Genomic DNA, 16,719 nt, shown 5'->3' with positions numbered 1-16,719 from the left:
TTAATAGCCAATGAGCTTTGAATAATGATAATGATTATCATTTATATAGTACTTTAAGATTTACAAAGTGCTTTATACAGTTTGCCTTATAGAAAAAGGTTCTGTAACATCTGGCCTTGTCTCACAAAATACAAGCTGAGGAAATTAAGTGTTTGGAACACTTATGGAAAAATAATTATAACCCCCAAAAGGGCAGAAAGAAGGCAGCTTCTTGTGACTGCTTGAACTAATTTCTTACAGTGCTTAGTACACATTAAAACATGATGACCAAGCTGTGACCCTCAGTGAAGTAGGTAGTACAAGAAGTATTAGCCTCATTTCATAGATGAGAAACTGAAACAGAGAGGGGAAATGATCGTGGTCACACAGCTCTATGTATTAGAATTAAGCCTTGAACCTGTGTTTCCTGATACCCAAATCTAATAATGTTCTTTAAACTACACTATGCAACATTTCAGATAGAATCATAGATTCTTAGAACTTGAAGGGACTTTGGAGAGAGTCTTTGTAGCTAGTTCTCTTTTTCTACCCTGTGCCTAGATTGAAGTTCTGGTATTGGTATTTATGTCAGTTTGCCATTCTGTCCTACACACCCACATTTGGATTATAGCTGTAGGAATCTACAGACAAATCCTGCCAAAATCTGATTGCTTGTATTTTGTGCTAAACAAGAGTGTTTATAGGATTACATATCTTGAACTGGAAGGGACCTCAGACTATCTATCTAGTTCACCTCTCTTATTTGGCAGATAATGGGGTAAACCCAGGGAACTTAAGTGCCCAAGGCCACATAGATCATGTGAGAGATGGAATTTGAACTTAAGTTCTATTTCTGCTATATTTCGTAAAGTCCGGATTCTCATTCACATTAAAGCAGTTTATCTTCTTTTTTATTTGCTGCCAAATAAAACCTCATTTGGTTCATTTTGTATAACACATTACCTAGAATTTGGATACAGACAGCCATTGTTCTACATATCCCCCTTTTATGTAAATAGCATTCTTTAGAAAAAATATTGAAATCACCAATTTTATTTCCCTGGAGGAAGTTGAATGAGAATAGGATTATAACTTCTGTGTGTTTGATTATGGAAAGAGAATAGACTTGTTCATTTTACCTATATTTTAGTGCTTGCTTACAGTTTTTTTTGGGGGGGGGGTTAAATGACTTGCCCAGGGTCACACATAGCTAGTAAGTGTCAAGTGTCTGAGGCCAGATTTGAACTCAGGGCCTCCTGACTCCAGGGCCTGTGCTCTATCCACTGTGCCACCTAGCTGTCCCCTTAATTACATTTTTAACCATTGGTTGCCTTCAATGTAAGTACAGTGTCATTTTTCTCTTTAGTGTACAGTTGATGGCAACTTTGGCAGCAAGGTTTTTCTTTTTGTGCCTGTGGGGTGTTACGTCTCTTGATTTATGAAGTGGGTAAACATTTGCCTCTTGGTGGTGCCCTGTTGAAGAAGTCTCCTTATTTGCTCACGTAGACTGAAAAAGGAACTTTTCTTTGATGTCATTTCTGCCTTAAATCTCAGAAAACGTACCTCTTGTTTTATTTAGGCTTGTTCTCTGATTTGAGGGGATGTTTTTAATATGTGACTTGGTCTCCTCTAACATGTGTTTTGTTTTACTTAAAGTCTCCTACTCTTCTAAACTCCTATTTTTTTCCCTATAGATTTTCATCCTCCTGAAGGCAAGCCAAAAGACCGCTTACTGCAAATTGTTTGTCGAGATGGGAAAACTATCAATCTTTGTGCAGAAAGTGAAGATGATTGCTTGTAAGTGTTTTTCTCTTTTGTGTGTCTGATTTGAAAGAAAATTTTCTGATTTGATTTCCAGTTAAACTTATGTTGTTGAGGGGGCGGAGTTGGGAAGAATGAGAGGAGAGTTTCCCTTCTGGCTGTAGAGTAAATGATTCTAGGAGGATGAATGAGGGGAAACTTTAATAGGTCTTTTCCATCTCTAATTACTGTGATTGTATTTTCTGATTCTGCTGGGCTTCCTTGGTTTCCTTGGTTGTATTGCTTTGTAATGAGAATAGCTTCACTTAGCAACTGTACAATTACTTTATGCTTTCCTTTTCAGTTTCATGAATATTTTATCTTGAATTCAAATTAGTTAGCTGGCAGAGTTAAAATGTGTTCTTAAATTCTGCTTATTTTTGGTTATTTCCACATTTCTTTTTTTAAGAAAAAACAGTGGAAACCCTGTTATCTTTTTGAAAATAAAAGAGCATTGATATTAGTATCATATAGTCCTTTGCTTCCTATCTTACTTCCTCCAATTGAGGGCAGTATTGTTCTTCCAGTTACTCAGATTTGCAACCTCGAAGAGTTATCCTCAGTTTTTTATTCTTTACTCCTCATATTTACTCCTTTTTGTCTTTAGTTTTATTTTCATATCTCATATGTGTTCCCTTCTTCCCTCACACATAGCCACTGCCCTGGTTCATACCTTCATCACTGGCCAAATGGTGTGGCCTTCTAAGTGAACTGCTTACCCCAGGTCTTTCCCAGCTCTTATAATCCATTCTCTTCCACAGAGCTATTGAAGTGCTGTTATTGAAGCACAGCTCTGACTGAACTTTAAAATTCCCAGTAGAGTCCTGTTTTTTTTTCAAAATAAAATAGAAATTCTTCTGGTTCACTATATCTTAAATTTAATTATTTGACCATGTTGTTTTCTTTAACTGAATGCAAGCTCCTTGAAGGCAGAAACTGTTTCAATTTTGTCTATATAGATCCAGGTTCCTGGTACACAGTGAATGCTTAATAAATGCTTGTTACTTGATTGTTCCTTCATTTCCCTGTTCATTTTGACCTCCATTCTGAAGATGGGCTGGTGGACTAAAATGAGAAAAAGTTTAAATGTGTCTATTTTCTATATATCTATATTTCTGTTTGTCTGTCTATCTATCTAATTCTCCCCCACCCACCCCCTTTAATTATTAGGAATACTGAAATTGAGTAAGATAAAGTTGGGGGATAATAGGTAGATTTTATCTATTTCATTGTTATGGGTAGGTTATGGCTACAGTAGAATTAAATGTACTTATGGTATTCAACATGTGAAATTATATTCTTGCCCTTGTTAGGACAATTTCACAAGATCCCATACATCATTTTATGTCAGAGTATCCTTATGTACATCCTTTCACTCTCAACATACAAAAACTCTACAATGCTTATTGACTTTTCTTTGAGTTTATTTTGCATTTCAGTTATTGAAGGTATTGAGTGTAAATAGTGTAAACAAGGAATTTTGAAGGGCACACTCTGATCTATGTGTTGCTTTCAGAAACTGATAGAAAAACTGCCTGGCTGTCAGACTTTAAAGGTGATTTATACGCTTCAATGTCATGATGCTGGAATATATACTAAAACAGCATGGTTGAATAGAATAACTATGTCTTGCTTAAAATTTTATCTACTTTCTAAAAATGACACTTGATGCATGGTCAGCAGAGCCTGTGCTTTGCACTGCCTGTTGCAATATGTCTGATAGAAATGGGGAACATCTATGAAACATAAAGTTAACTACTGGTAGAGAGTTTGAGCCCACATTCAAAGACTCAAAATATCTTAGAGATGTAAGGGAACTTTGAGACCATCCAGTCTAACTCATACCTGAAGAGGAATTCTCTCTATATATCTTACCTGACCAGTGGTCATCCAATTCAGCCTTTGCTTATAGGCTTGCTTATAGGCCTTCAGTGATAGTGGTAACAATTATCACTCAAAGAAGTCCATCCATTTTTAAATATTTCTAAAGATTTTCCCTGTGTTAAGCTTAAATTTGCAACCCACTCATTTCATATCCTTTAAAATTTTTTTTAAATCGGTAGAAATCTCCCATCTCCTCTTCCTCCATTAATTTACCTCTATCTCCTGACATTGAGAAAGGAAAACAAACTGTTATAAATATGTATAGTCAAAACAAAAGTTTCCACTTTGGCCAGGTGCAAATAACTATCTATCTATCTGTCTTATCATTTTTCACTCCTAAGTCTCACTTCTCTATCAGGAGGTGGGTAGTAGCACGTTTCATTATTATTCTGCTAGACTCATGGTTGGATATTACGCAGATCAGAGTTCCTAAGTCTTTCAAAATTTTTTATATTTGCAAAATTGTTATCACTGTATAAATTGATCTTCTGGTTCTATTCACTTTAGTCTGCATCAGTTCATACAAGTCTTTCCAGGTTTCTCTGAAACTATCCCTTTTATCATTTTTTATTCTTATCTCAGATTCCCATTCTTTGCTACCTTAAAAAGAGCTATAAATATTTTTGTACATCCAGAGTTTATTTTCCTACAACTAATCTCTTCCTTATGATACCTTCCCAATAATTCTCCCTTCTGCCCTTTCCTTCCTATTTCCCTGTTGAATGTCCTTCAAGTATGAAGGACTACCAACTATATAGTTAAATCTATAAAGTGGACACCTATAAGAGGTTTTAATTGTTATGTAACCCTATTAATAAAAGAAAAAGGATGACTTTCCCCTAAGTAAAACTACCTTTTCCCTCCCCAGGGCCTGGAAATTCGCACTCCAGGATGCCAGGACAAGTACAGTAAGTTTTCAGGTTTGGTGTATACATCAACTCTTTAAGGGTCAAACAGACATTGTCATTATTTATACCTGGCCAGTTACATGGCATGACTGGACTAAGGTGGGAAGTTGGGACCAAGGAAATGGGAATGGTAACATGGGCCACTTAATTGTGTCTCCCATATTGCCTCACTTGGTTGTATGGAAATGGAGGAAGTGACTTATAGATTGGGGGGAGGCCCTTGGTGCTCCTAACTAGACTGTGGCTAACCTGGCAGTTTGGTTTAGCTTACCATCCTCTGATAGGCATACTATTGGTTATAAGACATTGTAAGTTTTTTACAAGGTTTAATAAGTAGACCATTGGATTACACTGTGTTTTGGTTTGTAACATAAAAAGTTCCAGTAAGGCAACAATTGTTCAGGTTTCCATTTATACATCTTGAAAATTCTGAAATGAATTTGACTTTGAGGTGTGTAATTGATGTGATGTATTCAATTTTATAGAGGTCAGTATTTATTTGTATAGCAAAATCCCTCCTTTGTATTCACCTTTTTTTTTTTTTTTTTTTTTTTTTTGGTGAGGCAATTGAGGTTAAGTGACTTGTTCAGGGTCACAAAACTAGTAAGTGTCAAGTATCTTAGGACAGATTTGAACTCAGGTCCTCCTGACTACAGGGCTGGAGCTCTATCCACTGTGCCACCTAGCCCCTGTATTCATCTTTTAACAAATTCTATCATTATTCCTGAATGTCATTGCTTAAAAATTAAGTCATTTAATATGATAAACCTTTGGTTTGTCAGATAAAACAAAATATGAAATCTGTCTGTGGAAGGAAAAGAAAAGACAGTTTAAATACACACACGGGAATGAACATTGTGAAAACTGAAGTAAAGAAAATTAAATAAAAATTTTTCTGACTTTTTTAAGCTTGCAAGCAATACAGCTCATACCTTTTTTATGTTAAACCCAATTTTGGATTGGATTAGCATTGTTTATTTCTATAGTGAGTTCTGGGAGTTTACTAGGGTTCCTATGTAGTTGTATATGTGTGTGTCTACATGCATGTACGCACATACATACAATTCTGTGAAAAAAGTCCACGTATTTTAATTTTTTTAAACTAAGGAGCAGTTAAACATAGTATACTTGAAGAAATATGGTGCTACAATAATCCCTTTAAAGTGTCTGAAACACAAATACATTTCTTTTTCAGATTCCAGCTTTTTTCCACTGGCAAATGACTTCAGAAAATATGATTATGACTTCATAAAAAGTTTTACATAGCTTTATGAACTTATCATTTTTTGGTAGTCTTTTTTGAATGTCTTTGGCCTTAGTCTTTATCCATATGAACGTTATGCTATTGTAAAGGATGCCATAAAGATTTATAGACATTACTAGTCAGTGTCTTTTGTACCGCAGGTTTGATACTTGTTTGTTTTTCCCTTCTCCTTACTTCATTGAGAAGATTTACATTTCCCATGTATGAATGAGCCTGTGATTGTCATTTTATATGTCCCTGATTATAAAATAGCATGTGTGCAATGTGGTTCTCACCAGTTTTTCATACTCTTGAAATTCTTTTGTTCTCTTTCCTCTTATGTAGGCCTATGTTGGCTCAGAAGTCATGTATGATGAGACTGCTGTGGCTGCATCTCCTCCTCCTTATACAGCTTATGCCACACCCTCTCCTGAGGTATGGACAGAAGTTTAATGGAGTAAACAGAATCCTAATTTGAGGTCCTTTCATCTTGAATGCATCATCAGAGAATTTAGGATTACATCCCAAGACATTCTCACTTGAATAACTGGATCATTCAGATTTAGTGAATATATAAGTGCCTGCTTTGTGTACTGGAAGGCTGCCTAGCTGTTTAGGGTTTTGTTTTTCCTCCTTTTGGCTGCACTTACTCTTGAAACTGTTTATTAAAGTATGGAATTGTTACAATATTTGTCAGTGGGAGGATTATTCAGGTGGATAAAATAATGGATTTTCTAAAGTTTTGCATGGTATTCTATAAAGGGCTCTGGGTTGGATGTGGTGTAAGACACTGACTGCCATCATAGAGCTGATAGTCTATTTTAATTCAATAAGCATTTATTTTTACCTACTATGTGCGGGTCACTGTGCTAAATAAATGTAAAAATCTATGCAAAAATAAGAAAATAATTTGAGGGTGCACTAATAACTAGGGGAATCATGAATGGATTCTGGGAGAAACTAGCACTTGAGCTGAAGACAGCCAAGGATTCCATGAGGTATAGATTAGGAGAAAGGACATAACAGGTCTGCCCAAAGACACAGACTGGAGATGAAAAGTTACATATGACGAATATCAAGGAGGCTAGATGGGCTAGAACATTGATTACATGAAGGGGGCTGTATGAAATCAATCTTGTGTACAAATGGGAAGTTTTAAGGAAACATTTTAAAAGGGCTGGGAACCTCATGGATTCAAGTAACTTCAATGTCATGAGTGTATAAATATGTATTGAGGTCAATGTGTTATATAGATAGACTTTTTTAGGGGGTGAGGCAGTGAGGGTTAAGTCACTTGTCCAAGGTCACACAGCTAGTAAGTGTCAAGTATCTAGGTCTCATTTGAACTCAGGCTTTTCTGATTCTAGGGCCAGTGCTTTATCCACTGTTCCACCTAACTGCCCCTAGATAGACTTTTAAAATTGATTTTAACCTATAGTTCTTATATAGATCAAAGATCTTGTACTGCTGTTATTAGCAGCTAGCCTTTTTAGTCCGGAGGTTTCTCCCAGCCTGTTGCTTTAGCATTTTAACCATAGTTATTATCCTCTTGATATTCCTTATTGGTCCATGAGCACAGGCAAAGGTAGAGAAAAGATAGAGCTACTGAGAATAATAATAGTTGTTAATACAGTACATTTTAGTTTGCAAAGCACTTATGTCACACTAATTCTGTGATGTAAATGGTGCAAATGGGATGAAGAAACTGAGGCTTAGAGAGGTGGTAACTTTGCATATGGTTATTCAGCTATGTATATGGCCTAGGTCTTAAGTCTAGGTACCTCAGGTGCTGGTAAATCTAACAGTCCTTGGGATACAATAGGTACTTAGTACATCTTTATTCACTGACTTAAGAATTAGAAGTGACTTAAGAGGTTATCTATTACACACCCCTCCCTTTATAGATGAAGAAACTGAGGCAAGAGTATAGTGATTTGTTCAAGGTCATCTAGCTAGTTAGTAGAACTCAGCAGGAGAACATAAGTTCTCTATACCAATTCCAATGTTTTTTCCTCTGTATGATGCTGCCTTTCAAATTTTAGAGTAAAAAAAATTAGTTTGAGATTATGTTTTTAGTCTTTGATTTATGCATGGCAGAATATCATAAGCAATTTTGTAAGAAAAAGAATCTCTTTGTAATACATCTAATCACCATCCAACTTAACCATTTTGTTCAGTTTTTTAATAAAGGCTTTTCTTTTAGTAAGGACATACCTACACTACATTTCATTGTCTATATAACTGTTAAAGTGTTGGTAATTACCATCTAGGAAAGGGAATTTTAATACATTTTCTTGAGTTTCAGAGAACATGTTATAAATCTTATCATGCCTAATATTCCATTGAAACAGGTATTTGGCTATGGTCAATATAATGGCGCATACCCTCCAGGAACTCAAGTTATCTATGCTGCTAATGGGCAGGCATATGCAGTACCATACCATTATCCATATCCAGGTAACTAATGGCAATATTATTGTCTCTTTAATTAGTGTATATATTGCTCTTTGTTTATTTTTTCCTAATTTTGGAATATCATTTAATTTTTTGTTTTTTTCCAAAGTATGATCTTCAAATCAAACATCTACACAAGAGCTTCATGTTTTCTAATTGCTTTGAAATGGTGGAACAGGTGTAAAGATTATAAAACAAAGTCTCCATCCCAAGGCGAGAAATCATAATTAAGTGCATTGATATTTAAGATGTAAAATAAATGAAAAGATTATGTTAAAGGAAGTCTTTATGTTAAAGGAAGTCTTTTTATTTTTTCCTTAATTATCCTTTGAAATTCCTTTTTGATTGTCCTGAACATTTTTATTGGCCATTATAAACAGAGATCTTGAAAGGACTTAAATTAATCCTTGATTTTTATATAGCATTCTCTTTCACCCCACCTCCTGCAAAGTGATAGATTTTCAACTGGAAACTGTAAATTGTAGCAGGTTACAGGTGCCAAGGTAAAATGTTGGAATCAAAAGAATTGGTTAGGTTGCATCTAGAATAGAAGATTGACATAGAGATGGGTTGGATTTGGGGTAGGTATTGGAAGCCAGTAGTGAAGGTAGAATCAAAGGTCTTGAAATAAGAGAGGAGTCTAGAATGCAGTTATGGCTACATGCCACATATCAGAACTAGGAAAGCTGATCAGATTATGTATGGATAGCAAGGGTTCAGGTGAAGCATTGAGCAAGACATGAGGTAGACAAATCTGAGGACACAAATTTTGGAGGATAGAAGGCATATGATCAAAAGTTCTGGGTCATAGATAAGGAACGAGATAATTAAAAGAGCTGAAGGTTAGGGGGTAGGATGAACAAGAAAGCATGCATTGTCTTTATTGAGGTGCCTTTTTTCCCCCATGATTTTCATTTAGGGTACTATCCAGTTCCAAAAAGTCCCTATTGTAAGGGGTAGGTGTAGGTTAATAGAATTACATGGCCGGATTGCAGTTAGGGAATAGAAAGGGAATTAGCCACTGGTTCGGCAGCTATAGATATAGGCCTATCTCCAAGCTAACCCGGGAGTAATATTACATTATTAGTAAAATATCCCTTTGTACAGAATGTACCAATTATCTTGCAGGCTGAGTTGAGTGGTATACCTGCTGTTTACAGATTGAGAATTCGTTTTTATACTTCCCTGTGGCAATCGGAGCATTTCCTCTGATTAATTCATTTTCATCATGCAGTTCTTTATTAAATGCCTACTGTGTGCATATAGTTAGGGACTATGGGGAATATACAAATATAATACATAGTGTCTTTAAGTAATTTATACCCTAATCGGGGGATAACTTGAAAGTCATCTATTCCAGGTTTCTACTTTTGAATATGGGAGGAACTGAGGGCTGCTTTAATTCAACAAACATTTTAAGCTCCTCTTATGTGCAAGGCATTGCACATAATTGGCATAGGGCCAAGACAAAAATGAAATGATCTCTGCCCTCAAAGGACTCATCTTCTATTGGAATACACAGTGCTCAGATAAATACAGGTTTATTTGAGGAAGAAGAAAGCAGCAACACATTGGAGGATCAGGAAAAGCTTTGCATAGGAGTTAGCATCAGAATTGACCCTTGAGGGTCACACAGCTAGTAAGTGTCAAGTGTCTGAGGCCGGATTTTAACTCAGGTCCTCCTGAATTCAAGGCCGGTGCTTTATCCACTGTGCCACCTAGCTGCCCCAAGACTTCTTTTTAAAGAAAAAAACCTCACCATTGTTAGCTTTTGCTTTGCATCACTTTAATTCTTCCCTTCTCAGAGAGCTATCAGCCCTTGTAATACAGAATTAAAAAGAGAGAAAGAAAAAACAGTTTAGCAAAACTCATCTACATCTCAGTCAAGTTTGACAGTGTATATATAATATCTCCTTCACCTACCATCATTCCCACACCCCTTTGTAGGAAACTTAAGAATTCTACAAGGTGCAACTAAGGATATAGTATAGCATGCATGAGGGAAAACATGGTGATAAGATAGAATATTGAATTCAGGGACTACCTAGTTGGTCAATTTTGCTGGAATGTTGAAAGCATCTAGGAGAATAATGTGAAATAAGTAAATAAAAGTAGGTTGGGGTCCAATTTTGTTAGGCCTTAAATGCCAGGTTGAGGAATTTATAGGGGACTGCTGAAGATTTTGAGCAAAGGGGTGACTTGATCAGACTTGTGCTTTAGGAAGATTATTTTGGCAGTCATATGAAGGTTGGATTAAAGAAGGGAAAGCTTGGAAGCAGGAAAACCATTTAAGAAATTACAGTAATCTAGAGTGGAGGGGGTTGGCAAACTAAAGGGCTAGAGAGTAATATGAAAGGCAAAACTGAGGCTGTTCTATAGATACTCCTATAACAAGAGAGAAAACATTCCCACAAATATTTTACTGATGAAATTAAAACTAATAGAAATAATTGAGTATAATTTTTTGTAATATGTGTCTACTCATCAGGAGAATGGAATTCTTTCTGGGGGAAGAGTTGGTCATAAAATAACATTTTGCTGAATTGGGTTCAAAATGAGTGTTCTTTATTGGAATCAATTGCAAATGTTCATCTGTTAATGCTGATCAGTAATGAAATTTTATGTATTTCACTTTTGAAAATATCTTTTCACACAGGTAATACTGCCAAATACTGCTATCAGTTCATGAGCATATAATTGTAATTGAGCATATTCATCACTTGGAAGGCACTTGTAGAATTTCGTTTGCACAGTGAGCTCGATTTTGAAATATTGAATTTCTTTTGTACTTGGATTAAGGTCCAAAAAAATGTTGCTGGAACTGTAGTTCAGAAAATATATTTATCTGCTACAAATTTCTGTGGGAATGAAGATCTCACTTCTTGTTTTAGCTTTTGACAACCCAGGAAGTATAATAAGGCATCTTGATAGTACTAGTGATTCAAACAATGTTAGTTGTCATGGAATTGACTTTACCACAACATAAATCTTGCATGTAAGTGCTATTTTGCCTTGTAATTTTATATTGAATTCATTAAGAAATTTGAACAAATCTTCAGCAGAAGCTAACTTTCAAGGCCATTCAGAGTCCGAGAAAAATGGTTGAGGGTAGTTCTCATTCAGAAAAATTTCAATCTCCACCTTGAGCCCCCAAAATACAACAAACTTTTCTCATTTTAACGCAATAGGTATGCACTGATAATTTTTTTAAAAGTTTTCAGTACAGCAATATACATGGCACCCAAAATGCTGTTGAGTTATAATTATGTCACTATAATTTGTAGTACATGCACTGAGCAGCAGTGTAAAGTGATGATAGTGTCATATATGGTCTCTGTCACAGCTAGTCAACTCTGCTGCTGTGGCAGAGCAGCTATGGAAAAGCATATATAGGGCAGCTAGGTGGCGCAGTGGATAGACCACCAGCCCTGGAGTCAGGAGTACGTGAGTTCAAATATGGCCTCAGACACTTGACACTTACTAGTTGTGTGATCCTGGGCAAGTCACATAACCCCAATTGCCTCACTAAAAAAATATTAAGTAAATAAATAAATAGAAAAGCATATATAGACACCACATAAACCTGAACATGGCTGTATTCCAATAAAACTATGGACATTGACATTTTATTGCATATAATATTCATGTGTCATGAAATATTATTTTGATTTTTTTTTCCCAATCATTAAAAAATATAAAGACGCTCTTAGCCTAGAGGCCATACAAAGATGGGTATTGGTCCAGATTTGGCCCTTGGGCTGTAGAATGTAGATGTAAGAGTTACTGTGAAAATAGAATTAATGAAACTTGGCAACTGATTAGATGTAGGTGATAAGAGAGTGGGAAGAGTCAAGGAAAATTGAAGTAAGTTATGAACTTAGTCTAGTGTTTTCAAGTCCCTTCTTCAACCAAGGTCACATAGACAGTATTAAAGCTGGCAACAGAACCCATCTCACTTAATTCTCAATACCCTGCCTCTATTATACTCAGCATTATGTACCAATACAAGCATTTAGTAGTAGTATAAGGTAGTTATACAAAAGATCTTAGAAGACAATAGATGCATTAAGTGCTAAATGTATAATCCTAACAAATACAGTAAGATTTCAGAAGAAGAGATTGCTCCTGGCTGAAATGGTCATGGAAGATGATGGCTCGTTAGCTGCGCCTTTAGTAGTTGGTGGGAGGGGGAAGGGCCTTACTTCAGGTTCGAGTAAAGGTATGGAAGTGAGAATGTTAATAACATTTTTAGGACTAGTGAGTAGACCAATATGTCAGAGTTTTGAAAGAGAATTCAAAGCCACATCATGGTTTTATCTTTTAGTTAATGGGAAGAAGCCATTGAAAGTTTGAAAAAGGAAGATTAATCAGTGGTATATAGAATGAATTCGATAGTAGAGAGGCTATAGGCAAAGGAATCATTCATGATAATGATCTTTCATTCTCACTACTGTCTTTTTACCTTTTACTTGAAAAGTAATTTAATAATGTGAGCAATGATGGTATAGATATTATATAAATAGTATAGATAATATAGATATATTTGGTTGTTTAAGAGATTTTTAGGAAAAATACGTACTTTCTGCTCTTAGATATGTAGTAAATTACTTCTGTGTAGTTGTTAAAAACTAAAGCAAGTTATAAGGGAGAGATTTAGTTTTAATTTAAAATCTAATTTGCATGATTGAAAGTTTCTGTTTTAAAGTTCATAACTGCTCTATTAAAGAATGATTCTTGGGCAATAATGGTTGAAAGCTTAATGAGTTTGCCCTCCTCTCTCCTTCTGTTATACAGCCAGTGAGCTAATTAGCTTTCTAACTACTCTTTCATCTTTGAAATTTCTATGGAATCCCTGGATTCTCCACAACTCTGCTCATTTCTCATTTATTACTCTATCCGTTTGTTATCCTGATGAGTCTGTGTTCATCCAGCTATAGTAGAAAATAGAGGCTCACGTTTTGCAGATATATTAAGGCACATTAGAGAAACTGCAGAGAACAGTGCAAAGAACACTGGATTTGAGTGTCAACTTCTGGGTTCTAATCTTAGCTTTGACATATATTTACTGCCAGTGTGATCTTTGGCAACTCGGTTAACTTCTTTGGGCCACAGTTCGCAGCAAAAATGAGGGGGGTTAGACTAGACAATCTCTGAGTTCCCTTCCAGTTCTGAATCTCTGAGCCATTGCAAATATTTTTTGGTAGGGTGGTGGGTAATAAAAGAGATTTTATTTGCTTTGCATTGATGAGTTTGATTTTCAATTAACATTGAAAGTGGAAGAGGTGAAGTATTAGAACTAGAAGGTCTTATCAGGCCTTTTCTTTTTTTTTTGTTTTGTTTTGTTTTGTTTTTTTGTTTTTTTTTTGGTGAGGCAATTGGGGTCAAGTGACTTGCCCAGGGTCACACAGCCAGCAAGTGTTAAGTGTCTGAGGTTGGATCTGAACTCAGGTACTCCTGACTCCAGGGCCGGTGCTCCATCCACTGCGCCACCTAGCTGCCCCCAGGCCTTTTCTAAATTCAGTTTTATTATCAGTTCTGAACTCTTCTGCTCCCTCCTCCTTCTCCCCTAACAATTGAGAAGTCAAAGAAAACAAATCCCTGCATTTGCCATGTTTCTCCTGCCCTCCAAAAGAAAAGAAAAGAAAAAAATATGTTCTGATCTACACTCTGACTAACTCTATCAGCTCTCTGTCTGGAGGTGGATAGAATTGGAATTGGTGGTTTGCCATTGTGTTAATCAGAGTTCATAAATTTTCCACAATTGAGTATCTTTACAGTATTTGTGTTCTTTTATAAATTGTTTTCTTCGATATGTTCACTTCACTTTGCATCAGATCATGGACTTTTCTAGGAATGTTTTGGAAACCAGTGAATCAAGCCTTTTGCCTATAGTATTAGAGAGGTGGTGGGACACCAAAAAGAGCCGTCAGCACTTTTACTCCACACTGGAAAGCTACAACTTTCTTTGTATAGCCTAGACTATAGGAATACAGGCTATAGATCAAAAATTCAAACAGAAAATTACTGTTGTATCTGTTTGAAGAGAAGTCAGCTTATTTTGTTGGTTTAAAAGGAAATATGATGTCCTGGTATCTCATTAATAAAAGCTGAGGGAAAAAATCTTTTGACCTAAAGATTAGATATAAAATATCACTGTTCTTCCCTTGTCTTGTGCTTCTTTTCTTTAACAATTAGGTTTTACTGATACTTTTTATTGTTTTACATAAGTCATTTTTGTACCTCCTCCCCCAAAACATGTACACATTGAACTCTTACCTTCAACAAAGGAAAATAGTTAAGCCAAACTTAGCAGCATGGCTGCTGTTTTCCATCAGTGTGTATGTAACATTCTGTTGTGCATCTTTTCTAGGACCTTACGGACAACAGCCTGCCAACCATGTCATCATCAGGGAGCGTTACCGGAACAATGATGGAGACCTGGCTCTGGGCATGCTGGCTGGAGCAGCCACTGGCATGGCCTTGGGATCTTTATTCTGGGTCTTCTAAGTTTCTCTACATCTTTGTATTTGTAGCTTCCAAAACCTTTATTTATTTTCTGTGTGTGATAATATATTTTGCAAGGTATTCCTGTTTTACTGTAAAGATTTTTAATGACAGTTAGAATAGTACTTTTAAAGTAGTGACATCTTAATTATAATTAGTTAGTATAAATTTCACAAGGCAGGATTGTAAGTGTGCTGTTCAGTTGAAATATAAATTAAAAGGATACTTGATCATTTCAAGCTCTTTTATGGAACTTGTATAAGAAGGATTTATTTGAGCTCATTCATTTTGAAGAACATTATCACTGCAGTGTTAAATGCAGAGCATAAGAGATATAGTTTTGTCATCCATATTAGAAGTATGCTGCTCATATAATGACCCCTGAATAGGTGATTATTTCTGGCAGGGAAAAACCCAATTAATCCAACTGCTAACTCTCAAGAATTAACCATGGAACAGTCTGGGTGTTAACTGTTGGCATGGCAGGGTGGAAAACTATGCACGATAAAGCAATATAGACTTTGCACTACACACTCCAAAGAATAGTCCCCAAGGCCGTGGTGACACTCCATATACCTCTGTAGTTGGCTCTTGTCATTATCCAGTGGTGCTGTACTGGTAGGCCTGTTTTCTCTATTGTGAATGGATTTATTGAATCCTAGAGATTGGAATTGGTAAATTTCTTGTAAAGAGCTGCCAATCAGGACAAACTCTTGTAAACACTGCTAGAAAGCTGTAGTTCTCAACCATGGAGAGTTGTAAAAGCAGTTCAGAGGCTGACGTGATTGGCAGTTTTGGTGTTTTTTGGAAAGTCAGTACTATATATGTATTTAAAAGATGACAGATAATGGCTTTTACTTTCTTAACTTTTATTTAACATTGTAAAAACATTCAAAATTCAGACCTCCATTGAATCCATTTTTATATTGTGTATCTGAGCCATCCCAACCCCTCACCTAATGTTTTGAAAAAAGAATACGTTACCAGCTTACAAGTAGTGCTTTTGGTTTTATTTGTTGGCCTGCTACAGAATATTGTGCTAAGGGTGGAACAGACTAAAGGCATTTGTAGCTAGTAAAAGTAAGGAGAAAGAATTAAGACCATACTCAGGGTTATTAATATGAGTGTTGAATTCTTGATCATTTTTGTAGAGTTGAGATAAGGTAGAAGGATGAGGCTAATGGGAAGAATTAATGACAGGAGGAAATGATTATAGAAATTAGGAAAGAGGTTTACTTAAGTGCATGCAACAGAATCTGTATCCTGTTATAGATCAGATAGCTGATTTAGTCTTATTTCATGTGACTCCATTAAAACTTTTATTTTTGCCAACAACTTTTAACATACTTTGAAAATGTGTGTATTCTTCAATCCCATTATAATTTTTGTGATAAAACTCTTAAGAGAGTTTGCTTCATCCTTATGGATAATATAATCTTTTTTCATGGACCATTTGATAAAATCTACTTTCTTTTACTTGAAAAACCAAAATGTTTTATTCTCTAAATCTACACTTATTTGAACTTGAGAAAGCAATAGGAGGGAAACAAAGGCCCAGGAAAGGAATGAAATGTACATTGTTAGTGAACAGTCATTCCAGAATTTATAATGGTACGACTGCCTCATGTAGATTACATATATTTTTCTGTTTCTTGTGTTATCTGTAGTTTAGGCATTTTTGCTGCTTTCTAAACTTTTAATTGAAAATACGACTGCCTCATGTAGATTACATATATTTTTCTGTTTCTTGTGTTATCTGTAGTTTAGGCATTTTTGCTGCTTTCTAAACTTTTAATTGAAAATTTCTTAAAATCTACTAGTTAATAAAACTAGATTTAAGGAATCAGGGAAATAGTACGAGAGCCATGTTTGTAATACTAAAGTAACTCAACATTGTTTTAGGCTTTTTAAAAGGTCAATCTTTGCTAATGATGTTATCCATCTCTC

General features: G+C 35.6%; 1 protein-coding gene across 1 annotated transcript in view; it reads left to right on the top strand.

The window, feature by feature from the left end:
* Positions 1–16,474, top strand: part of PLEKHB2 (pleckstrin homology domain containing B2) — a 39,305-nt gene extending 22,831 nt beyond the window's left edge. The window contains 5 exon segments of the mRNA XM_043993092.1: positions 1,674–1,776; positions 4,532–4,571; positions 6,160–6,249; positions 8,166–8,271; positions 14,639–16,474. Of these exon segments, the coding sequence (XP_043849027.1) occupies positions 1,674–1,776; positions 4,532–4,571; positions 6,160–6,249; positions 8,166–8,271; positions 14,639–14,775 (476 nt within the window). The 3' untranslated portion in view covers positions 14,776–16,474.
* Positions 16,475–16,719: the final 245 nt, after the last annotated feature.

Source organism: Dromiciops gliroides, chromosome 3, assembly GCF_019393635.1.
Source record: "Dromiciops gliroides isolate mDroGli1 chromosome 3, mDroGli1.pri, whole genome shotgun sequence".
Taxonomy (NCBI): Eukaryota; Metazoa; Chordata; class Mammalia; order Microbiotheria; family Microbiotheriidae; genus Dromiciops; species Dromiciops gliroides.
This window is presented reverse-complemented; position numbering and strand designations above follow the sequence as displayed.